This window comes from Fusarium keratoplasticum, chromosome 1 (assembly GCF_025433545.1).
Source record: "Fusarium keratoplasticum isolate Fu6.1 chromosome 1, whole genome shotgun sequence".
Taxonomy (NCBI): domain Eukaryota; kingdom Fungi; phylum Ascomycota; class Sordariomycetes; order Hypocreales; family Nectriaceae; genus Fusarium; species Fusarium keratoplasticum.
In genome coordinates this window covers 4,924,946-4,950,200 of record NC_070529.1, presented here as the reverse complement: position 1 = coordinate 4,950,200, position 25,255 = coordinate 4,924,946, and the positions used below count along the sequence as shown (strand labels likewise).

Here is a 25,255-nt window from a genome sequence, read left to right as displayed (position 1 = left end):
ACCCCAGCTGTTATCATCGCCACTACCTCTCTTCCTCCTCCTCGCTCTTCTCCCATCGGCCAATTCACCCTGCCATGGCCGTGTCTGAATAGTCCCCTTTCCGTCCTTGTATATTATCCTGTCTTGGCCCTCGTCCGGTTCCTCGAGTCTTGCCGCCGTGCGAGTGTGTGTCTGTGGTGCATAGTCTTTTGCCTTGGTCCTTCCCAGCGTCTCTTCTTCACTTCCACCTTATCACGACCATCTGGACAGAGAATCACTGTCCAATTCACATCACGAGACCCGAAATTCACTATATCCTCTCAAAGCATCCTCTCCACCTTCGTTTGATTGGACCTCCTCCGCCTCTTCACCACCCTACGAGGCTGCAGAAGCAGCATCGCCATTGCTATAAGCAAAAGTGCTCTTGAGAGCCTTTGCTCATAGTCTTGGACTTCAAACAACAGCCACCGTGTCTTACGGATATTCCTCCTCCCCACGGAGGGGATAAACAGCACCCTTCGCCAGCCGCACCTTGGAACTTTCAACACCCCTCACTCACAGTTCACCATGTATGAGCCTGAGACAGAAAACTTTGGGCGAGCTCCCCTGCCCTTGACTGGAATCCTGTCATTCTCGATGCCATCCTTTGACTTTTGGTATTCGACAACCTTTTGGATCTTCTTGTTCTGGGGACTTTGGTAAGTGGACCCTTTTACGCCGCGGCCTCTGGGTCCACGCTCTCCGATTCTCGCAACACTCCATATCGCGTACCAGAGAGACAGATTCGACCTCACGGCGAAAGGCTCAGCTCAATAAAACTCAGTCTAACATTTTGCTAGGATTCATCGCTATTTCCGGCTTCTGGTTCATTGCGTCAGCCATTGGAGCTACAAGTCCAAGCCCATTCCAAACAAGCCTACCTTCACCAACAAGGATGTCACCGTGGTTATTCCCACCATCCACAACGCCTTTGAGGAACTTCGCCCTTCTCTCCAGAGCATTCTGGCTTGCGAGCCGGCTGAGCTGATCATGGTCACTACGCATGACAAGCGAAAGGACCTTCAGCGATTGGCTGACTCATTAAATTACCCCAAGGTTCGCGTCTTCGATACTCCCATCGCCAACAAGCGTCTTCAGGTGTGCGAGGCCCTGCCCAAAGTGGAGACCCCCATCACCATCATGGCGGACGACGATGTGACCTGGCCTTCCACCCTCATGCCCTGGATCCTTGCTCCGTTTGAGGACCCTCAAATTGGTGGTGTCGGAACCTGCCAGCGGGTTCGTCGAGAGCACGATGGTTCTTGGTCAACCCGAGCCTGGAACTGGCTGGGCGCAGCTTACATCGAGCGTCGCAACTTTGAGATCTCGGCTACTCACAACATTGACGGCGGCACATCTTGCATGTCTGGACGCACTGGCGCCTATCGTTCCGAGATTCTGTCGAGCCATGACTTCCTTCACGGCTTCAAGAACGAGAAGTGGAGGAAGTGGATTCTGAACGCTGATGATGACAACTTTGTGACTCGTTGGCTCGTCAGCCACCAGTGGAAGACCTGGATTCAGTACGAGAAGGAGTGCGAGATTGAGACGACCCTCGAGAACAGCCACAAGTTTTTGTACCAGTGCTCGCGTTGGGCGCGCAGCAACTGGCGAAGCAACTGGACCAGCCTGGTCACTGAGCGATATGTCTGGAAGTGAGTGAAAGAAAACATTCAGGGTCAGAATGATTCCTCTAACAAGAGAAACAGGCAGCAATGGTGGTGCACCTACGCTCTCCACATCGCGACTTTTACCTCCCTGGCCTTTGTCACCGACCCCCTTCTTCTCGCCTCGTGCTGGTGGGCGACGGCCGACTGGGATATCCAGAACCGCCGATACGCTTTCTGGGCTCAGTTTATTTACATGTTTGCCTTTACCAAGGTGGTCAAGCTTATGGGCCTGTTCCTCCGAAACCCCAGCGATGTCATCTTTCTCCCAGTGTCAATCCTGTTTGGGTATTTCCATGGACTGGTCAAGCTGTACGCCTTGGTCACTCTTAATATGGTACGTTGCAAAGTTGTCAGCATTGCAATTATCTCGCTAACCAGGTTGAATACAGACGTCCTGGGGCAGCCGAGCCGACGGAGACACCAACGATGAGCAGCGTTTGGCCCCGGCCCCGCAGCCCTCGATTGTTCTCAAGACACCCCCTGGAAAGGGTTCGCTCATCCGCTACAACGCTCGCCAGAAGGGACGGCCAGCGCAAGGACGGGGAGCGCAGTGTGGCGCGTGGGAGAAGAGCGGCTATGCCGCCTACGACTCGAGCACATCGTATATGCCTATACGAGTGCATACGCCTTTGACAATAACGCCCGAAGACACCAAGCTGCAAACGAACGGAAATTCGATCAGCGGAGAGTGTCGGGCAATGTGACCAGGCGACGAAACGACTTTGATGAGGCCATGAGCAACGTTTTCATATTTGCATGGGACATTTGTACGAGACCAATTAGGTCACTGGGAATTTGATTTTTTTTTTTCCGCCGAATTTTTTCAAACAACCGCATCACACCACTACCACCCCCCAAAAAAACAAGGGACGGACCGGAGTCAAGGGGAGGGATCAGGCGAGGGTTATCTTCAGGGGTTTGAACGAAAAGTTTCTGCTTTTTGCATGAGAGACGATGAAAACGCTTTTTTCCGGCCGATGGCCGCTGCATGGACCCAGCGAGTTGTCTCCCGCCTGGAATGAGATATTTCCAAGGTGGATGAATGACGCTCCAAGTCCTAGACAGCGAGCTTTTCTGGACCTAATTTTGGAGGGTGAAAAGCAGTCATGGCAGTGGTGGCCACTAGCCTTTTGACTTGCTGATCAAGCCCGGGCTCAAGTCGTCTCTTGTCTTGTAACAAATTGGGTATGGGTTGAATCATGGAGGTCTTTCTTTTCTAACTATTGTGTGTGTGTGTGTGTGTGTGCGTGTGGTGCGGGAAAGATGGCAACGGGCAAAGACTCGGAATCGGACTATGGGAACAAAAGAGGCCACATCCAAGACATGTGAGACACTTTGATAATGGAAACCTTGGGAGTATACTGGAAACTCCTGATTTTGGCAACACTATGGTACCTTTGTCTGGCCTGTGGCTTGTGTTCGCTGATAGCTTCATATCGAAGCAGCCATTACGCGGGCATAGTGACGCGGATATGTCTTGGTCGTCAGCCCACCCTGGGGGAGGAAAATGCCCGTTAGTCAAGCACGAGGTGAGATGGTGGTGTCGTTGACGATGGCTTAGAGGTTAGTGATGACAGCCCTAGCCAAGATGGGATTTTCAGATGCGATCTGTGATTACCACCCGTCTAGTGGATGGCACCAAGGCCCACAACGACGACGACGACGCCCGAGTTGAGGGAGTGAGGCCGCCCAGAGAGGGAAAGGGCCTGGCTAGTCATGTCGACAAGCAGCCCAGCCCAGCCCAGCCAACCTCGAATTTATCCTGCTGTGCAACATGTGTTTGGTGGCCTGGCCGAATCTTGAACCTGCCACACTCTCTTTGGCTCGGGCTCAGTCTGTCTCACATCTCACAAGCGCTAGATGATGACGATACAGGTTGCCACAAAGTCTAAAAGTTACTGCGTATGGACAGCGTCGCGCACACATGAGGCCCGAGATATCCAGGGTCCTGCCCCGTTAGGCATTGCGACTCCAAGTCACAAAGTCAAATGCGCGACTCGTGCGTGGCCGTGGATCAACGCGGCTTTGCACCTTTTCTGTCAATTTCCGGGTCCCTCTGATTACCGTTGCATTCTGGCGGGCCTCGATGAGTTGCAGACAGGGGGAGCTCTCATCAATAAACAATGGACCTTGAAACCCCCCGCAATCGTTGCATCGTGGGCTCCGCTTTCCCCTCCTCGCCGGTCAAACCAAGACAGGGCTGATTACCATTGCTGCTGCAGGATTTTGGTTGATGAGAAAGCGGGCTGTGTGCTAGTGTCGTTCAACGCTTGCCCCAGCAAAAGCGACCTGAGGTCGGCAGCAAAACGGGTACGTAATGAGGCTGCTATTGGGGGGAGGGGTTTGATGAGGTTCGCTGAGGGCTGGTGTGCACTGCACTGCACTCCCAGGATAGACGCCGGTGGACAAGACCAGGGTTCGCAAAGCCAAGCTAAGCATCTCTGGAGTGGGATCGGCCGCAGCTTCGCTTGGCTCGATATGACGGACGACCCTCGTCTCTTTGGCGCGGGGTTTTCTGCTATCCACTCAGATATCACCTTGTGAGACAGACGACGCAAGGTACCTACATACATCTGGCGGTTAGCCTGACCCTCAAGTCTGGGGGTGTGGGCAATTGAATTGGTGCGGTCCTTGTCAGCATCGCCGACATCGTGAGCATCGTGGACACGACACGGCCGTACGAAGGCTTTGTTGTCCTTGCCGTTCGCGATCCCCCCTCCTCTGCACACGCACAGACAGACAGTGGATGGATGGACGGTGGTGGAGGTGGAGGTGGCGGCGGCCACAACAGAGATGCTTCTGCACGATGCAGGTCGTGGGGGATGGTGGCGGGAGGTTGTCGTGATGTTGGTTCTTGTTTTGTTTTTGCGGGCCTTGGTGCTCCTCGTCTGCACGCAACATCTGACAGCACACGCTCAGTGGGTGCCATTGGGCCGCCTCAACATGATGGGTGCCATAGGCACACGATCAATGCTGTTGCATGCCTTGATACGTATTTCCTCCTATGCGGTGCAGGAGATATTGGCCATGGCTTGCTCGAGACTATGTGAGCATCGTGTGTTGCCAGAGCTGGTTGAGGTACTCCTCCGTATAGGATCGGGTCAATCTCAGCTGCTCGCAAGCCACCCGTGTGGAGGAGCTCAAGATCTCAGCTTAGTGAGCAGGGCACCCGTGAACTGTCGTTCGATCCGTCTCTGATATCCACAGCGGGAGGACATCTGTGCTGGCTTGAACTCGGTCATGATCTCCCTGTGCGCAATCCAAACAGACGAGCCAATGCTGCTCGTTGCACCGACCTAGGTAAAAGAGCTACAAGCTCCCCCACAATCAAGCCCCCTCGTCCGTTTCTGGCCTGCATCATCTCTGACGCAGGTCCCTGGATGCAAATCCTCCGCGAGAGCTCATTTGCAGATCCCAGGCTCAACAGGACGGCCAATCTTGGTGACGGCGGGAGATGGACTGCCAGAGCTCCCCCTCTAGCCCCTCCGAAGCTGGGATTCACGGCGCCCGCAAACCGGCCCCACGACGACGGCTAGCCACATTGCGGACGAGTCACTGGGCAAACAAGATGCGCGGATGGGGCTTGCCATCCTAGCCATCACAGCCGACAGTTGTGATGCATCATATCGAGCTGGGTGGCATTCAATCAATTGAACCCTCTCCTTCTCTCACCTTGAGCTGGAGACAGCGGCTCTACCCTGCTCAGACCCTGGCAAAGCGGCCCTTCCCCTCCTTGACAGAGATATCGCCGTGGGTCTGGAGCTCGGACATCCATCGGCAAGAACAGGGATGGCACAGGACGCTTGAGGCCAGGGACGGCAAAGCCTCAACGACGGGACGGTCGACAGGGTCAGGGTGCGAGGGTCCCTTGAAGGTCGAAACGGTCTCGCAATGCAGACAGACGCACTCTGTTCGTCCCTAAAGGATTAGTAGCAATGGACTGGACGTACATAGGATACTCAATGCACGAGCAAGAAAATGCCTCGTCTTGTTGACGAACATGGCGAACTCCTCCATCTTTGCTGCAACAGGTTTGGGCCAGCTTGTTGGGATGGAACTCATGCATGCTGCAATGCGCAATAGGATATAGGTACCACGAGATTGCGGAGACACCCACTAAAAACGGGCCTTGGCTTCTCCTCTGTGCTCAGCTTGCAGTAGCAGCAACCAAATTGCTTTTGCTGGAGGCAGCGCCCGATCGTTGATGATTTGCTGTCTCGGTGAAAGCTGTGAGTGATGAGAGAACTACCTAGATGGATGCAGATGAAGGAGGTGCGCACAGCAGAGACCTCGAATGGCCATGGAAGGCTCTAGTCAGGTCGCAAGTACCTAGCTCAGCTAAGGTATGCACTACGCCCCGTTGGCCAGCTTAACTACTGCCAGTACCTGGTTACTTGCTGCACTTGTGTAGGGGAGGTCCCGGTTGCCGAATGAGGCAACTTGGGATCTTGCCTCTGGCAGGTGTGATCGACACAAATCGGCAGGCACCGGGTATTTTGCAAGCCAAGTTTTTCAACCTCAACTCATAGGTTCACGTTATCTTCTCTCCTGCATCATCACCAAGTAGGAAAACCAACAATAGACAGGTTGGTTCAGCAATGATTTCGGCTTGGCCGGGCCGACACGATTTTCGCCCCTTCCTCGAAACCCTTGAATCGACTTTGCTGTTCGCTCATCGCGCAGTCTCTATCACCATGCGCTTAGCTGCAGGTCGCTATCGGCCGGAGGCGTCGCCATCGACAAGGAGAGAGCACCCTTCCCAGGCACACCCATGGCACCAGCACCAGGGCCTGGGTCCCTGCGCTTCAGGGCTTGATGCGATAATGCGACAGTTGTGAGATGGCTGCAGCAGGTTCAACGTCCAGACTCGCTGTGGTTATTCGAAACAAAGAAACGTCTTTGGTTCCTCAGGGGGACGAGACCCAGATTCTGCAGCAAATTCCACCTCATCTCTTCGCCTCCAGAACGCCTTCTTTTTTTTTTTTTTTTTTTTCTCATCTCCCCAGTTGTTATCTCTCCTCCACTCTCTCACGTCTCATTCTCGGACTAGTATTCGTTCGAACGTGGTGATATGACGCACGCCCGCAGTTTTGCTGGATACCTTACGGACAGAAACACCGTTTTCATTGAGGTGCGCCCGAGGGCTGAGACGGCGGGCGGAGGTGCGGCGGCGGCTTACCATCGGTCGGTCATCGTCCATCGTCCATTGTTCGGAGGTTCGCGCTTGGCCTTGCCCAAGCCGCAGTAGCCGCCGGGCCGGACCATTATGCCACTGATCCTTGACAGAACTCTACGTATTCTCGCTTAGACTGCCACCTTAAGCTTGTTTTCATCAACCTCTGACGATACTCGAGAACGTGGCAACCGTTGGCATTGCGGCACGGGTCAATGTCACAAACAGCCGCTGCAATATGGCACGACGGTCTCCTCTTCTTGTCGGCAGGCTTTGCAACATGGCTCCTTGCCTCCCCTCATCCAGAGTTGAGCATGGCAGGCTGCGCTAACTCGAGAATATAGTAGCCCCAAATATGTACATTTGTACCTCTTGTACTATGCAAGTACCTCGCCGGCCGGGCCGGGCTAATGGGTGGGTGGCTCGATAGTCCAGGGCGTGTCTCTAGACCAGCTCGTCCGAGCGTGCATTCTGCAGGCCATGCATGCAGCACGCCGTCTCTCTCCACCGGCCACGCAAAGTTGTCGTGCTGGGGGTGTTCGTGTCGGTAGCGGAGATGCGACAACACTTGTGGGGGAGGAGACTTTGGCGGACGGACTTGCTTGAGCAGCGCCGGCCTCGTGCTTGAGGCCTTCTTCCAAGGAACTCGTGCGCCCATCTTGTGAGTTGTCCGAGTAGTGTCAATTCAAGACATGTGAAGATTGCAGAAATCCGGATACAAACTACATGACTCTCCGATCGGTGATCTCATACAGAACCTCTCCTATAGCCCAGCAGATAGGAACTTGTTCCCTTTGTCCAAAAAGGATGCGGTGCATGTCCAAGGCAAGTTCATCTCCCCGTGCCTCGGCCTGGATTGTCCCGAGCTTGAATCTACCATGCCGTCGAGACATGGCAAGGATGAAAGAGCACATATTCAAAGTCGTCGCTAAACGAAACTCACAGATAGCTGTTGTCGATTAATTTACGGTTCATCCAGACCACCAAGTTGTGCCATATCCTGTACCTAGTAGAATGCGTGTAGTTTGAGAATATTGGTTTGCCATTCACTGGCATGCTGGGGCTTTCGTGTCCGAGGCATACTACTCATGACCGTCGGCTGCAGGACTCGGGGGTACGCCGCATAAACAATTCCAGATTTTATGATGCGTAGCTCCTTTGCAGTCATGGGAAGATAAGTCGGCAAAGGCGAGTATAGTTGTGGGTGTCCATACTCGCCCGTGTGCTCACGGGTAGTTGTTGGGGTGGTGGGTTTACGCTACAATGGATTAAACCAGAGGACTATCATATGTAGGTAATAATCACAAATTAATATGCCCTGATCGTCTCACCAGTTTTGTAACAGCCTCTAGAATTACAAGACATAAGGAAGAAAGAAACCGCTGTTTTCGGCCTTTGTCATTCTAATGTTGCCGCCAGTAAGTCCATAGAAGCCTCCACAGTATGCCCTCAGTCCTATGAATTTTATTGTCATTAGACCTTGCCCCCCAGGTAAAGAATGTTTTGTCGAATCGGCTCTGTGAGAGCAACTCGTCCTGTGTAGATGTACGCGACAGTGTCCTCCCAGGCACGAGGATGTGGCAGCGGGAGCTCGATGGTGTCCCCCGGTCGAACAATTTCTGAGAGAATGATGGCGGCAAGTACAGGGAGATACGTTCGGGCGTATTCGAGGTCTATGGTAGTAAGAAGAGTTAGATATGGATCACTGGGTGTTCTTGGTTGATAGTCCAGGTTGCTCTAGTTAGTGGTGTAGGGTAACTCACGAATGGCAACCGACGACAACCCTTGCCGAGAACTTCTTCTCTCTGCTGCCGGTGAACGCTGGGGGCTACGGGCAGGAAGAGCGCCATGTGAGTGGCGTCTTTCGGTGACGAGACCTGGTGAGGATAGTCGGTTTGCGGTAGAGGGTGTTTGGAGAGTCGCAACTGAAGCTCTTCGGCCCTGGTCAGCTCGATCAACTGGGCTCACTCTTGGAAGCGTAGCTCGCAATTCGTCCAGATCAAACGTCCTCGTCAAAACCAATGGCTTTCTTCCACGGGAATGAACAACCACCCGCGTGGTCAGTTGTCCATCTACAGGGCAGGGAGAGGGGGGCTCTGCACCGGTAATGGCGGAGAGGCGGCGTAGTTCAACCGGCATCACCAACAACTCGGCCTCGCGCGGTCTATACGAACCGACAAAACCTCTTCGACGGAGATGCTCTCGCTGCCGGGCAATCTGCATAGCTCTTGCGTGGAGAACACCCGGTGGTGCGGATTGTCTGCGATCATATGCCTGCGAGAGATGACCGCCTTGTTCACCATCCTGCCCCTGAAGCAACATATTCCTCGTCTCCTCCACGATAGTTGGTCTGCGGTAGACTGGCGGCGCGAATAGGGGTGCAGATAGAGGAGAACGACGAGCTGGCAGAGTATTGGGACTTGGCAGGGCGAGCTCTGCGATGGGTCTCAGAGAGACGTTGCGAAGGCTCGGCTCTAGCTTGGAGGAGTCACGGCTTCGCGGTTCCAGCCGGTCAACGGCCATCTTGTCATGTTGGCGCATCTGCTCATCCCTCAGCTCCTGGCACCCTGGCAGAGGGAGACTGCGAGGTGAGAGAGGCGAGGCGGACCAGGCTGGGCTCTTGAAGGCCATGCGTGCTCGGAATGACCAGGTGTTCAGTTCAGGACCCGTGGTTCGTATAGGCTCAATGGCAGGACGAGCCCTAGCCTCTGTTGCGGTAGTCGTCATGACTATGTCGTCAAGGTTGGTTTTAGGTCACACACGATATGCTTGCTTGTCTGGACCGAGAACTCTGAAGATAATGAACAGACGAGATGTAAAAGGCTAGTTGCTTGATCTTTATGCTAGAGCAGAGGAAGAATGGGGAGGAGGATGGAGATATCAGGAGCAGACTCCTTTCTTCGCGGACTGCAGCCATTTTATTCACTGGAATTTGATGGCGTTGGCTCTCAAAGGAAAAAGAAGAAAAAAACCCTGACGGATGCACGCCTCCCAACAACCTCCAGCTCGGTAGCGGCTCGTCACAAAGGAGGGAAAAGCCCCTCTGGGCGCTGGGCGGAATTGCTTTCACGAGTAGGAAGCGCGTGTTTGCCACTGCGAGAGAACAAAGAAATGCGGCTTGCTCTAGGTGCCGAGACGCCTGCGTCCGCTGCGACGAGCCCGCTCCTGGTTGGCCTCAGAGACACGGGGGCCTGAAGGAGGTGTCGAGAAACCGGATCTTGGGCACCCAAACTATTGGGCCGGGCCACTTGATTGAGTCGAAGCCGTGTTTGAGGAGCTGAACTGAGGTTGTCGAGAACTGACATTCTGTGGTTGACGGTGGGACCACGTGATACGTTAGCCGCGCGGGCGGTCGCATCCTATTGGTCGAGTATAGGAGTTGTAGCCTGGTCCCGATGACATGGTATCACCAGCGAGGCTGAGCTTCCACTTTGACGACTTTGACAGGTGTCGTCAACTCTTCTTCCCACTCACACTGTTCCTTTTTTTCTTTGAAGTAGTTTGAAACATTAGCATGTATTGAGATCTGTCAGTTACTGCAGCTGGTCATGTCTGATTCCGCCAGCTACAAGCAGCGAAAGGAGGACTTTGTGTCCAACCTCTCAGGCGGTTCCGTCGCAGAGATCAACTATGTCACATCCGTTGCCGCTGTTTGTCCCTCCCCAGCCATTCCCGCCGTGTGGAAAAGGAACTAAGTTGTTGTTGTTTCAGGTCGCCATAATCCTCTGGTCCGTCCTCCAAGCCCGCCAGTCCTTCTTTGAACAGTATACGGTCCTCGCCTTTGCCGTCGATTTCCTCCTCAATGTCGGCGCCATCCTCCTCTCCACGACGCTATACGCGGGCACGCCGGTTCTGCTCAATCTCCTCCTGATTGTACCCGCTATTCTCGTCTTTACGCTCCCGCCGAACTCGATCAACCGAAAGAAGAAGCCCAAGGTCCCGCCTAATGCGCGGTCCAAGGGTAGCTCGGGACAGCTCGACGTCCTCTCGACCAAGCCGTTCCTGACAAACTTCCGGGGCTGCATGATGATTGTCACCTGCGTCGCAATCCTGGCTGTCGACTTCCGTTTGTTCCCCAGGCGGTTTGCCAAAGTTGAGACGTGGGGCACATCCCTGATGGATCTGGGTGTTGGATCCTTTGTCTTCTCAGGAGGTCTCGTCGCAGCTCGTCCCGTGCTGCGGGAGAAAGCTGTAGGCCGCACTACAGGACGGGCGGCGCCCCTGATCCACCGAATCATTCACTCGATGCGCCATTCCATCCCGCTATTGGTTCTGGGTGTGATCCGACTGCTCAGTGTCAAGGGCCTGGACTACGCCGAACATGTCACAGAGTATGGTGTGCACTGGAACTTCTTCTTCACGCTTGGTTTCCTGCCTCCATTTGTTGCCATCTTCCAAGCAGCCCTTAGATGGGTCCCTTCCTTTGCAGCCTTGTCGCTGCTGGTCGGTATCACTTATCAGATTTTGCTTGAAACTACCAACCTGAAAGCCTACGTTCTCAGTGCGCCAAGGACAGACCTGATTTCCATGAACCGGGAGGGCATCTTCAGCTTCATTGGATATCTTGCCATCTTCCTTGCCGGCCAGGATACGGGCATGTTCGTCATCCCCCGAAACATCCCCCCAAGGAGCACCGCCAGCCCAGGGGCTCAGAGGAACACACTCCTTATGACCATGGCTGTCTGGGGAGGTGTCTGGACAGGACTCTACCTGCTTTCTACAAACTATCATTACGGATTTGGCCTAACGGTCTCACGACGTCTGGCGAACCTTCCCTACGTCCTTTGGGTTGTTGCGTTCAACACTCTGCAACTCCTTGGATTCGCCGTTGTCGACACTGTTTTCTTCCCTGCGTTCTACAATGCGCAAGATGCCAAGACCGAGAAGGAGGCCTATGAAAAGGCCACTAGCCGCGTGATACGAGCATATAACCGCAACGGTCTGGCTGTTTTCTTGCTGGCTAACCTCCTGACTGGTTTGGTCAATATGACTGTCAAGACGCTGGATGCTAGTCCGGCTGCCACCATTGGCATTTTGGTGGCGTACATGTCAACCATCACTGGCGTTGCTTTGGCATTGGACGCCTACAACATCAATATCAAGCTTTGAGTATAGCATAGAGGTGGCGCATTGGTTTAATTCGCCGCTAAAGGGAACTATGGGCGGCATATCAATGAGAGTTCGACACCAAGTAACCTCATCTGCCGACCCGGTGTATGAGTTGGATAGCGGAAGCGGCTCTAATGTAATGGAAGTACCGAAGTCGACAGCGCATGAACTTGGTGCGAAGCATACATACGTACATGCTCGCATTAGGCCAATCTCGACCAGAAAAGCAAAACACGATTACAAGTTATGTGCTGCATCTACTGAGTGAGTTCACCAGGGCTTGTGCAGGTGCCCCTGTCGTGGATGTGCGCTCGCCGGCAGAGAACGGAGATCAGGCGCGGACCATCCATCACAGAGTTTCGGCAGATGAGGGCGAGCTCGATAATGAGCTCTGGACGCAGGAGACGGGAGTCAGCTCTCATTGCGAGCGTGTTATCAAGTGACACATCAATCGTGGGTGGGGATGCCAGAGAAGGGCTACGATCAGGGGTCAGTTGAGCCCTGGAGAGGAACGGTTGATGTCATGCAACGCAATCGCGGAACATCCGTAGCGCGAGTGAGATCCAAGATGCAAGCAAGAGTGAATCGATATTGGCGAGGTCTCATTGGTTGCCGGCATGACTTCAGGTCCATCATCCGGCCGGGATGGACGTGTCGCGTTTCAATGCAGCTGGATTATGAGGGCTATGACATGAACAAATCCAACCTGAGCGAGCATGTATGTAAGTGAGTGGCGCAGCTGAAGGTCACAGTCCTGAGCGAAAAGTAAAAAAACAACAAAAACAAAACAACGATGGCTTCTGGTGAGACGGGCGAAGCCGGGTTCTTAAGTGAGATATCCATCGTGTCAGCTCAACCCACGGCCACGTTTCAATGGGGGCGGCTCAGTTGGTGGTGAAGCTGTGATAGCCGGCTTCGCGGCCGGTGGACGTGAGAATGGAGCCCTTGGCGTCCGTCCGGTAGAGGAGACGCGCGCCGGTGAGGCTTGAGATGCCTTGACAGGCCGGTCGCTCGCTCGGCGGTGGTTGTGCTCGTGCTTGTTTCTTGGAGACGGCGACGCCGGGAGATGACGTCTGAAACGACTGGGCGAGTTTACGGGTCAACCCTGCCAGGCTCAAAGGCCCGCGGATGATCCCTGTCTCGTTGAAATGCAGCTCATCTCCGGCGTTTAATGCTGGCTGCGCGCATCGTCTTGGTGCGACGACGACGCGAAGTAGAGCGTCCACGACACGCGCACGATCTTGGAAGTCTTGCATGAGGACACGATTGCGTACGGGTGCCTTGGATGTTGTCTGCACACCACTTCCAGGTCATCAACACGGCGTCATATTCCATCTTGATGTTGCACAAGGTGCCCGTGGGGCTGCCGCTATAAGTGTGGGAGAATCGGAGATGGAAATTAGGGTGTTTCAGAAGTCTCTGGAAAAAGATGGACAGCCCTGTCTCGGGATGGATGGCCAGAAGCTAGGGCAGGCATGAGGAAGAGACATTTGTATTCAAGGTAAATGAGTTTCTCGGAGTTGACAGTCGTGACGACTACAATTGTTGTCTATAGTTACCGTACTACGTAGACGCAAACTTCGAGGCTGCTGGTCTGGGGTAATAAACAAGCGACTCCGAACCCTGTCGATGAAAGACCTTCATGTAAGAGGCGCATACTGCTGATCCTAGGACCTAAGCAAGGGAGGCCGGGCATTTGACCATTTGAGGCAGCAGAGAAGCTCGCTCATTAGATGTTGGGCATGCTGCAGCGAGATGGAGGCCGTTTAGCGATGAAGATCACTGAACCTTTTGAATGACATGGCGTACGAGGGTTGGTCTGGTCTGCTACGTCTCTTTCCAGGAAAAGCAATCGTGGTAATTACACATGCACGAATGCAGGATCCGTCGATGGCTCACTGCAGCTGCCAGCTTCTCCAACGAGCAAAGCGGCATCGCAGTTGTCCCTCCCTGTAGGGATGAGGTTGTCATGCTCAACCCTGAACCCTGGCTCTCAACTCACATCTCGGCCAGAGGAAGCAAGGTTCCAATGCAACCCAGAGTAGAGTGAGCCAAATGATGATAGCGACGATCTGACAAGAGGGACATCACATCACACTTGTCTTTGTCTTGGGTCACGGGGCCCCTTGGTGAAGAAACTGATCTCTTTTTTATTTCCTTTCTTTTTGGCCCATGGTTCGATGGACCACCAACGACGAGCGAATCTGGCCACAGGAGAAGAATCATGCCAGCAGCCGGCGCTTGTGCACGCGCACGCTCCAAGGCCCCGTTCGTTTGCTTCATTGCTTCTTCTACCCGGGCTTCTCGAAAGAAGTGGGAACCACCACGGCCGGCTGCATGCTTTCTCTCTCGCCTCTCGTGTTGAAAGCTCGAGGGTTCGCCCGGCCGCGGAAACGGAGAGAGATTGCCCGAGACCCCTCGTGAACCCGAGGGTCGGATACCAAGAGGACGGCCGGGCCTCTTAGGCGAGACGGGACGGGAGACGCGCTCGTTGTTTCTGGTACCGTATAATGGAATTGGAGATCAGCAAAGATGGTGTAGAGCCTGATAATCGAGGGTAATAATAGGCGCGGGCTGGGCTATATCAGAGAAACGGCGCGACGTTACACGTCAGGTCAGACGCGCTCAGCAACCTCGAGGCTTCAATGCCCTCCAGATTTGTCTGACCTGCCGTCCTCCTTTTTGTTGAGCACAGGGCATCTCTACCCTTTACGGTATGACCGAGTATTGGATGGATATTTATCCCGCGCCGTGTGCTGCAAGCTTTGCCGTGTTGTGTTGTGTTGATGGACGGAGGCCAGAGCGTAAGGTCAAGAGAGCTGAGACCACCACCGTGTGAGCACCCGCCGAGCCACCCCTTCGAGAAGCCCACTTCTAAGATTACTGGTCAATGCCTGCCCGACTGTTGTTTTGACATTGGATACCAGGCTGATGCTTCTAGGGCCAGCCGTGTTTGCGCGGCTGTCGTCTCCCTCAGAGAGGCGGCCTAATATCCAAGCCCTTGATAGCCTGGGAGGCATTCGTGACACAATATCGAGTCTGTCGCGGGTGGCCATTGGGTTCAAGGCGTCCCCCGACGTATTAATAGGCCCAAGACCAATTCCAGAGACGTCGGGCCAACAATGGATGATGAATGGTGGGGGACTAGCTCCAGACATATCAACTAGCTTTGCCTCCAATACATATCTCGAAATTGCGGAGCACCACCCGAATCCAAGTCCAGGGAGGACCGACGAGATGGTGCGAGCACTGGCCGACGCAGGCATTGATTATTGGCCTAGGGCGACTCGCTCGGTGACGGAGGTTGGGAGCATGATATCCAATCTTTGGACCGGCGAGGTATGTATTTGGCACGGGGGCATTGAGTTTGGCGCGCCGGGCGATGAATGAATGGCATTGCATGGGGTAATTTCCAGTAGAGGCCCGATCACCTTGGCCCATCATGAAGGCCATAGTCATCGTCGTCATTCACAACAACATCCAATGCATCCATTAACAATGCGTCGACCGCAATGTGCCCGGGGACGTGCTGAATGAACCGAATCATCCATGCTCTTTCTGAGTGAGAGAGAGTGTGTGTCTCGGACCTCGACTCGGACCCTCCGATCTGCATTGTCAAGGTACACAAACCCGTTGAGCGTCTTGCACAAACAGCATCTTGCCTGTGTCAGTCTGTCTGATGGATCCATCCATCCCTCTCACGATGGATGGATGGATGACCTTACAGGCCATTTCGGGCGCCCCCGGTACACTGTACCTGCAGGAACGACAGCTTCCAGGTACCCGCCGGAGCAGGGCGCTAGATTCAGGGGTAGCGGTACCTGAGCCAGAGAGAGAGCGGCACCAGAACGGGACCCCTTCCTCATCCATCATCGCCCTCTCACTCCTTGCATTGTGATCCATGAAGGGCAGGTTGACCGATGAAAGATTGTCACCCGCTAGCAGAGGACCCCGAAAAAAAAAGAGAAGAGAAAGTCACTTGGAGGCGCCTCCGAGTCTGGTCAAGGGCCGCTGAGTGGATATCGAGGTACCCGCCCGCTGTATGTAGCGAGCAGGACGCCGGCGGATGGGGCTCCACAACTGCAGCCCAAGTCGGGTCTCATCTCGTCAATTTCGCGCTGGCGCCCGAGTCTTTGAGTCTGCTATCAAGGATTGGGATGGGGATGTGCTGCGTGCTGCTTGCTTTGCGCCTGTGCTTGCTTCCATGTCTGGGTTCTGCCCGGTACGTTGTCCACTGATCCATCCATCCCAGGGCTGTTTCTGCTGCCCTGCGCTTCCAATACCATGTCCCTGAGATCCATTTGTAGACAGTACGTACCCTCGTCTTTAGCCTTCCGTCCTGGTCAGGTCCAGGTCGTTCAGCTTCCCGTCTCCTTCAATCGGCTGGTTCCATTCCCCTTCGACACCTTCCCTCCATCAGACTCTCCTCCTCCTCCTCCTCCACCACCCTCCACCCTTTGAGCGCGCGCGGCCCCAACTCAAACTCGGATCCTCACACCATCCGCAGCTGGCTCGCCCAGAGCCTAGGTTTCTCGCGTCGCCCGTTTTTTATTGACTCGTGCCCATCATCTCCTCTTAACCTACCTACTTCCTCAGCCTCGCCCGTTCCTGGCGATCCCTCCTCTCTCCCATCCTCACCTTTCTCTCACTTGGCGTTTCGGTTGTCGCGCGTTCGCGTTGAGTGTTGGGTGTTGATCTTGGTCTCTCCCAGCCTCCTTCACCTGTCCACTCCCGTCGCCTGTCGCCTCCATAAAAAAAAAGGGAGTTAATTAGCAGCTGCAGCAACCCCATACAAGCCTGGTACCAAAAGCAGCCGCAACAACAACAAAAAAACAATACCGGCCCAACTGCCAACGCATCCAGCATCGGCCGCCCCCCAATCCCAATCTGCCCTTGCGCCGAGAGCTGCACCTCTGTTATTGGGTTCGTCCCGCCGGATACGCACGCCAGACCGGGACTCACCAAGTCAGCCCAAGTCCAAGCCGAACGAATCGATAAATCGCACATCGTCGACCGAGATTCTGCCCGCGCACCATGAGATAGTCGAGACTGTCGGGCTCATTAATCCAATTTTGAAACGTCGTCCCCCCGTGCTGGTCGCTTTCAGCTGCTGCTCCCTGGAGCTTCTCGATTCGCCAGCCGCGTCAATCCACCCCCGGCACTGCGCTCCCCCCCGAAAACTCGCGGTCTGAAACTGCCAGGTATCTCGACCTGCATATTCGCGTCGCCCGCCTGGATTTTTTTCGAGCGCCACTACCAAAAACTCTCTGCTCGCTTACGCCGTTGACCCCGTTCTCACGACACCTTCAACGGTTTTCTCCAACTCGACATTTTGACGCGTTTGGGCGTGGAAGATGTCGTCGGCTGCCCTGCAAACGGCCCCCCATCAACACACCGCTCTGGCCTCGTCTCCCTTGGCCACACCGTCCAGCCGCCAGTACAGGTCCTCGCACTCATCCCCTTCTGGCCAGGCGTACAATGCCCAGCAGACCGCGACCGCTTCTCCATCTTCGCGACGACCTCCTTCACGCAAGACGAGCGACAGTGCACCTTCACCTGCTTACCATCTAGGTCCCGGTTTTGGCTCTCCCGTCACCGCTACCTCAGCGCCCAACGAACACGAGCCGTCCGCCTCTGATCGGCACGGCAACATGCCTCCCGTTGCTCCTCCACGGACTTCGTCCAACAACCAGAGCGGCGGTTCGCGAAGGACACAATACTCCAATGAGAAGATGACCAACTCCCCTCGACGAGGACAAAACGATGCATCTCGATCCGGTTCCCATGGTGATCACGGCGCTGCCGCAGAAAATGGACATCGAAGCAGCAAGGCTGACGCCGCTGCCCGAGCCGCCAGCAGAGATGGCAAGAACGCCACGACCGCGATTCCCATCCGATCCGCCCACAGTACGCCCTCGAGACCTGTCCACGAAGCCACTGACAACCTAACCAAAGCCATTGCAGCTGCCCAAGATCCAAATGGCAGGGATCGGAATCATGCCACAAACCAGGACGACGACGATGCTGCGCCGCCTCCTGTGGTCGCGACTGGCGACCACGGCGAGGAACGACGAGGGCAACGGAGTCGTCATGATCACAGCCGAAGCAATAAGGGCACTACAAAATTTGGCGACTTTATCCTGGGAAACACTATCGGCGAGGGAGAGTTTGGCAAGGTCAAGCTAGGCTGGAAGCAAGACAGCAGCGTTCAGGTGAGCTCGCATCCTCCCGGCTTGCTTTTTCTAGGAGTTGACTAACGATTCGCCACAGGTTGCTATCAAGCTTATTAAAAGGGACAGTGTTGGCAGCAACCCGTCTCGATTCGCCAAGATCTACCGAGAAGTTGCCATTTTGCGAGGTGTCCAGCACCCTAATATCGTGCGCCTGATCGACAAGGTCGAGACAGAGAGACACATTGGCATCATTCTCGAGTATGCATCTGGAGGCGAGCTGTTCGACTATATTCTCAACCACCGATACCTGAAGGACAATGCGGCCCGCCGTTTGTTTGCCCAGCTTGTTTCGGGTGTCGGCTATCTTCACAAGAAGGGAATCGTTCACCGAGATCTGAAACTGGAAAACCTGCTCCTGGACCGCAACCGCAACATCATTATTACCGACTTTGGCTTTGCCAACACTTTCGATGCGAATGAGGATCTCACTGAGGAGGAGGAGCTTAACCTCACCGACAGGGAATTCGTGAAACGAATGGGTCTGGACCGCGTCAAGCGCAACGGAACCAGGAAGGGTGATCTCATGCAGACAAGTTGCGGTAGCCCGTGCTACGCAGCTCCCGAGCTCGTTGTCAGCGACTCCCTCTACACCGGACGCAAGGTGGATGTCTGGAGTTGTGGTGTCATTCTGGTACGTCGAATATAAACTGTTGCTCATGATGGTTGGTGCTAACTTGATATTAGTACGCGATGCTCGCTGGCTACCTTCCCTTCGATGACGATCCGGCCAACCCCGAAGGCGACAACATCAACCTTCTCTACAAGTATATCGTGACGACTCCTCTGACGTTCCCCGAGTATGTCACACCACACGCTCGAGATCTCCTCCGTCGTATCCTCGTCCCCAACCCCCGTAAGAGGGCGGACCTCTTCGAAGTGGCTCGACACAGCTGGCTCAGCGAATACGCGAACCTGGTAGAGTTTATAACCAGCTCGACGACATTACCTTCCGATGTTCCGAATTCTGGCTCCGCACCGGACGATTATGCAGAGGCTCCGACTATTGCCAGAAGCTCATCGGTCCGCGAGGCCACCAAGCACAAGCAGTCTCATCCTCCCGTTGTTGGAGGACTGGCCAAGACCCATGGAAACATCGACCCCGAGTCCGAGTCTGGGCACCGCACGCCCAAGGATGCCAAGCGACGGACTGTTCAGGTCGAGTACGTGGCTCCCACCACGCAGACACAGCGTGGCGCCGATGCCGCGGCCGCCAAACCCAGCTCTCGCTCTCTTACACAGGCGCCCGCACCCGAGGTCTCTACTGAGAAGCCACTACCTCGAGAGCCTCCAGTGGCAAAGGAGATTGCTGCCCGGACAACACAGTCCAGGCGGCCTCAGAGCGCTCACAAGAACACTGCTGCCGCTCCCGCGAGACCGAGCCGCGACACTCGCGCCACCTCGGACAACGCCTTCATGACTGGAATTAGTACCACAGCCAGGCCACAGACCGGAGGCTCTATGAAGTCCTCTGCTTCTATGGGTCTGCAATCTCGCACTACCTACGGACAACCGGTGCCCCCAACAATTGCCGATACCAATGCTCAGGGCCGAATCCAGCAGCCTTCGAACCTAGAGGACGAGGAGAACGTGGCCAAGACAGTTGGAAGCGTTCCTCCCAAGGTTATGAAGATGTCTGCCTTCCAGAATGAGACGAAGCGTGAAGGAAGGGGCCACAAGCGGTCCAACACTCTTGGCGATCTTGGCAACAAGATCATGGGCCGAAGCGGATCTATCTTTGGAGGTCGTGGTAAGAAGCGATCAGAACAGCCCACCGACAAGTCAAGAAAGTACCCTCCCGTCAGCCTGTCCAACACGATGCTGCCTGGTGAGGAAGCTGGCCCCAGACCCTCGGTTGATTCAAGAGCATCTCGACGATCCTTTTCCCTTGGACTTGGCAAGAAGCGTAGTGGCAGCATCCACGGCTCTCAAGGTTCAGGTGAGAAGCCGGAGCGTCGGCGATTCTCTCTGGTGCCCCCAGCTCTGTCTTCCAAACTGGGTCTTGGTGGTGGTAAGGATCATGGAAGCGTAACAGCCTCGGAGGCTGAGTCGCAGCAAGACCTGCCCATTCAGAACCCCCGAAACGAGCAGCTCCGTGGATACAGCGCCCATGACGAGCCCCGACACAGCGAGCCTTACTTTGACGCCCCTTACGACCAGGTCCCCTCGCAAGATACTGCTCACTCGAGCCCTGTCTACCACCACCGCTACGGATCTACAGCACAGGATGCCAGAAGGCCCAGCGCCATCCCACCCTACATGCAGACTGGTACTCACCTAAACACGGGGTCTGAGTCGTCAGTGGACATGCGCCGCCCCCCGACGGAACCGCGATCTCGACCTTACCAGGGCGACTTTTCGGAATCCGAAACCTTCGACGGACGCGTGGGCAGCAGCCGTGGAGAGCGTGGCGGGGTCCTTCACAAGAACCACAAGCGATTCGCGGACGCCTACGAAGGGGCCGACTACCGAGGACACGAAGGGAGCAGCGGAGCCGCGAAGCGAGTCATGGACTTCTTCAGGAGGCGCGGGAAGGCTCGAGGTGGCGAAGAGCGGTGAACAAAGCATGCGATAAGCACCCGGAGTTTACGGCGTTCCGTCTCAGTTTGGGAATCTCTTGTCTGGAAGTTGGTCGCACCAATGTTCGTTGTTGGATGCTATAATTGTCATTGTCTACCTATTTGTTTTTGCCGGGACGCACACACGCACATCACCACACATATCAGTAATGAGGGACGAAACCGAGGGCTCTCGATGATGCCCGTTAGCAGCTCAGAGGCCGCCCGGAGTTGGTCCTTTTCACGCACTCACATCATGGCGCAAAGGGATTCGTACGAGATTGATTGAGATCAGGTGGTGGTCCCGGATGGTTACACTCTCCTACATACATTTTGGTACGGAAAGGCTGTTGGTCATGATCGGCAGATGAGAGCAGGACACGGGCTGGATGACCTTGTGATACCTGAATCTCGGCCGAGAAAGAAGAAAGAAAGAAGGAAAGAGGAAGAAGGGGTTTGCTTTTTTATTTGTCTGTCTCTATAAACGCATCTCAAGGTTGTCTTGCAGGCATTAGCGCTGGAGCGAAGTTTGAGCACGAGGTGGCATGGAGGGTTCGGTCTATCTGCCCGATGGATCGACGAAGTGGTTTGCATTCACGAGCTGGAAGGTGTATTTGAAGACGCCGTGGTAAATGGAGTCGCCATATATCATACCTAGACATAGCTATAAGGATCAGAGAAGACGGATCTATGTAGAAATTAACTGTAGCGGAAGCTTGAGTTGCCTGTGGTTTTGCAGACCGACTTTGTATTGCAATCATGGCTAGGTCTTTGTATTAGCTTGGGGGAGTTTTGGTTCGGCTTTTGGTTTGGATGAAAGGTTGTTGGTTGTAGATAGCTCGTCTCGGGCTCATATGACTCAACAGGCTTCTAGTTGAAACGCCACTCACGATGACTTTGTAATGATTGCTGAGCTTGTTGTATGGTGAGATATATCTATGGCATCTAGTTCTAGGAATGTCGTTGCCCTATTGGTTTCTGCTTAACCTTGGGTCTTATGTCTTGGTCTTGACCTGGCTGGAGGAGGAGTGGTATACGAGGTTGAATTTCTCTTGATTGGGATCTTGCCTGTCCCTCAACCTCTTTAACCGCTCAACAATCCGCGAAGCCATCAAGTGAACCTTTGATTTCTCCGTAGTACTCTTGGCCATTTCATCACCGGTCTGGTGTGCCGCCCTCGTGTCCCTTTGTTCCCTTGCTTTGGCCTTGTTGAGGTATATGTGATCTACCAACGCTACAGCGTCATCATCACCACAACCGGCACCCGTCTTGGCTGATGTGATGAGAAACTCGGCGCCGATGCTGGAACTCAACTCTCTCCCCTCATCCGGTGACACATCCCAATCTGACAGATCCGTCTTGCTGGCCGCCACAAAGATGACTGGCCCCTCTGGCGGAGGAGGCACAGGAATATCCCTACACAACGCTTGTACATAGTCAAAGCTGGAGCGATCCGCGACAGAGTACACGCATATGAGAGCATCTGAGCGCGCAGCCAGCCTCTCGACCAAGGTGGGGGTGTAGGCATCGTTGGATTTGATGAGATCGCAGTTCAGCATCACTGGGCCCTGCTGAGCCGTCACCATCTTGCGGCCACTATCATCACCCGTTGGGTCGTAGGGGACGTCGTCAACGTACTCCTGCATGCAGATGCGATGGACTAGCGCTCTTAGCCCGACGCGAGGAGCGCCGACGAAGTGGACTTGAATCGTTTGGTAGCGGCCTGGTTGCTGGGGCACAGTTGGTTTTGAAGCTGAGCTTTCCATGATTTGAGGATGATGACTTTGTGTGGGTGTGATGAGACCTTTGGTGGAGGATGAAAGATGAAGTCACGGCTGATAGCGCGGCATGATTGAGCAGGGATATGGATTCTTGGTGTTTCAAATAGACAGATGGTTCAACCAATAATCATCCTGGGGGTTGGTATCTAGTACTCATCCATTGCCCGTATACTCATTATCAACACCGCAAGTTGGTGCTTATAGTGAATAACCTGATAAGCTTTTTCAAATATCCCCTGCTACGACTCAAAGAGATACCTCAGCTGGTCTAGAGGCCATAGATCCCTCTCCGGATCACGGGCACTCATGTCCTTCTCGTCCACCGGCTTCGAGAACTCGAGGATAAACTGAAGCATCCAACGGTCGAGTCGGAACGAGCTGTCCTTGCTATTCAGGCAGGCATTATGAAACGCCTTCAGTCTGCTAAAGGATGTGTAGACGATGGGCCAGTACGTGTATATGTCGGTCAGCATCTCAAAGTTGCGCTCAAGCCTGCGTTTGGCCAGTTGGATCTCGCTCTCGTCCATGCCGAACAGCAGAGTATGGAGCTGAACCGTAGACGCGATGACGAGCATGTGGCCCGCAAGGGAGTAGTACACGTCCGTCTCGGGGCGGGACTTGGCGTGTGAGATGAGGTCGCACAGGTCTCCGGCGTGCCGCTTGCACCTCTCGGCGTATAGCTGCGTTGGGATGGCTGTGCTGCCCGTCTCATCTGATACCAGGCTGAGTTGGAGGAACTGGTAGAACAGGCGTTGCGAGGCGTTGTTATAGTTGATGTGAAGGCATATGAACTTGGGACCGAGCCCCTGGCTGGTCCAGTGCTGGAGGTTATCTTGACTGTACCGTAATTGTATTGGTAAATCGGAATACCATCGGTCCAGGGAAGTAGACAGCTTATGTATAGAGTTCCACATTGACTCTTGTTGAATCTCCTCGGCTACTACTGTCGCACAGTAGGAGTTGATCTCGTATAGGATCTGGTTAAGTTTGATCATGTGAGCGAGAACTGGAAAGGAGTACTCGGCGGATTCAGACGATAGAGCAGCTAAGACCTGTTCATCGTCTGCCAGGTCATGAAGCTGAAGTCGAGCAAAGGTCAACTCTCCTATCGGTAACGGGACATCTTGACGTGGTTTTATCGCTCTGGGGAGACAAAAGGCTGCAGACAACCAGGTATCGCTGGTAACAAGGGACCACCAGACTATCAAGGACGGTTCAGTCGTGTTGACACAGAACTCACATTCAGCAAAGCCCACGCACCTCTCTTGTTGACTTCGCGCTCAATGGCCGTCTTGACAGGAGCATTGGGGAGATCCATCACCATGGCCATTCGACAGGCAATGGCGTAGTATACGGACTCCGTGACAGCCTCTCCCTCGGCCACACAGATGCACGCTAACAGCACGCATGCTTGAATGGTTGTTATTGAGGTATCGTGCAAGTCGAGAAGCTTCTCGGCCTCCTTTGCATAGGGTCGACCTCGTTCCCAGGGGTTGATTCCAGCAAACATGGGATGTGATGAGAAACGAGCCGCAAGGCCAACAGCTCCTAGAAAGAGGATTCGAGGGACTGACCCATCCCTAACAGAGGCCTTGAATGATGGCCAATGGAACAGACAGGGAAAGGCAATGTTGCCGTGACGAAAGTAGAGGTCGACCAGTTCCTCTGATAAGTCTGGGTCGTTCAAGATGGCAGGTGAAACATGCTCGAGAGGCTTGTCAGGTAATTCGGGGGTGTTCTCAAAGCTACATTCAAGGCCCCTCTTGATGCAGAGGTTACAGCGTATCGACTGAGCAGCGCGGTCACATTTCTTGCGGCGATCACTAGGAGCGTCTCGTCAGGCCCTCGAGTCGAACAGCGGCAAGTCCCAGAAACATACCGGCAGGCTACGCAGGCGGACAGAGGTCTCATCGTTGTAGAGTATCCAAGACATGGATGGCGAGTGAGTGGGGAACTCGGGGTAATTCGAGCAGCGAGATGTAGACGGGGCCGAGCCCACCGCCGGGTCGCTCAGAGCCCCATGCTCGAATCCGGCCGGGTTATTCAACATTCGGCTCGGATTTGCGTTTAGTCCGTTCCCACCTGGTCGTTGTCGTGATGGGATGGTTGATCTGCTGCGACTTGGTCGGGTTACGTCACTCTAGTGATGAGGCAACGTTGGAATAGAGCCTTCGGGGCGTTTTGCCAAAACCTGGAACTCGCTGGCCCGGTAATTAGCGACATTTCCTGTAACTGTGCCGTGAGGTCTGGAGACTCTTGGCCAAGTTGGTGGTCTCAACAGCCACAGGAATGCAACAATGATGGCTGGTCGAGGTCCCTGTCGATCCCTTGCCTCTGACAGACGAGGCAAAGCAAGGCGGCTCTAGCACTGCGTAATCAACGCCATATCCCCGTCTCTGGGTGACCAACAGCGCCACGAGGAGCCGGCGATGCCAAGCCAAACTCGGCACGCAAGATCCGAATAGCACGGGGGATTCTCGCCGATAAGCTTGTTGATGTAGCGCGTGGCCAGCTGCGTCGTCGTTGAGCGCCCCCAGTAGCCTGTTTGCTGGACCGCCGCATTGAACATGGGGCTTGAGAGCACAGGCCTTTGTGCTTTGTTACGACGGTACTCTGTTGATTTCTGTTGATTCCGTTGCCTTCAGGGCTCTCAACAATAATCAAAGCGTGATGCTCACGTCAATAGAGGATAGAATGACTGTGCAAAGAGTCACTT

The 25,255-nt window shown here is 54.5% G+C and overlaps 4 protein-coding genes and 1 pseudogene across 5 annotated transcripts, besides 1 other annotated feature; 3 read left to right on the top strand and 2 right to left on the bottom strand.

Moving 5' to 3' along the window:
* Positions 1-546: 546 nt before the first annotated feature.
* NCS57_00146800 (uncharacterized protein) lies at positions 547-2,392 on the top strand (the record flags this gene model as incomplete). The annotated part of the gene is made up of 4 exons (XM_053051531.1): positions 547-677; positions 819-1,673; positions 1,728-2,022; positions 2,078-2,392. The coding sequence occupies 4 exons, from the start codon at positions 547-549 to the stop codon at positions 2,390-2,392; spliced, it is 1,596 nt and encodes a 531-aa protein (XP_052920046.1).
* A 5,942-nt stretch (positions 2,393-8,334) lies between these two features.
* On the bottom strand, positions 8,335-9,588 carry NCS57_00146700 (uncharacterized protein; the record flags this gene model as incomplete). The annotated part of the gene is made up of 2 exons (XM_053051530.1): positions 8,335-8,534; positions 8,625-9,588. 2 exons carry the CDS (start codon positions 9,586-9,588, stop codon positions 8,335-8,337), a joined length of 1,164 nt encoding a protein of 387 aa, XP_052920045.1.
* A 788-nt stretch (positions 9,589-10,376) lies between these two features.
* Positions 10,377-11,970, top strand: NCS57_00146600 (GPI-anchored wall transfer protein; the record flags this gene model as incomplete). The annotated part of the gene is made up of 2 exons (XM_053051529.1): positions 10,377-10,511; positions 10,573-11,970. The coding sequence occupies exons 1-2, from the start codon at positions 10,410-10,412 to the stop codon at positions 11,968-11,970; spliced, it is 1,500 nt and encodes a 499-aa protein (XP_052920044.1). The 5' UTR covers positions 10,377-10,409.
* Positions 11,971-17,324: 5,354 nt separating this feature from the next.
* NCS57_00146500 (Protein kinase domain-containing protein) lies at positions 17,325-20,759 on the top strand (the record flags this gene model as incomplete). The annotated part of the gene is made up of 3 exons (XM_053051528.1): positions 17,325-18,182; positions 18,241-18,834; positions 18,888-20,759. The coding sequence occupies 3 exons, from the start codon at positions 17,325-17,327 to the stop codon at positions 20,757-20,759; spliced, it is 3,324 nt and encodes a 1,107-aa protein (XP_052920043.1).
* Positions 20,760-22,778: 2,019 nt separating this feature from the next.
* On the bottom strand, positions 22,779-24,370 carry NCS57_00146400 (annotated as a pseudogene). The gene is made up of 2 exons: positions 23,800-24,370; positions 22,779-23,740 (listed from the first exon to the last, which is right to left on the bottom strand).
* Positions 22,779-24,370: a sequence feature.
* Positions 24,371-25,255: the final 885 nt, after the last annotated feature.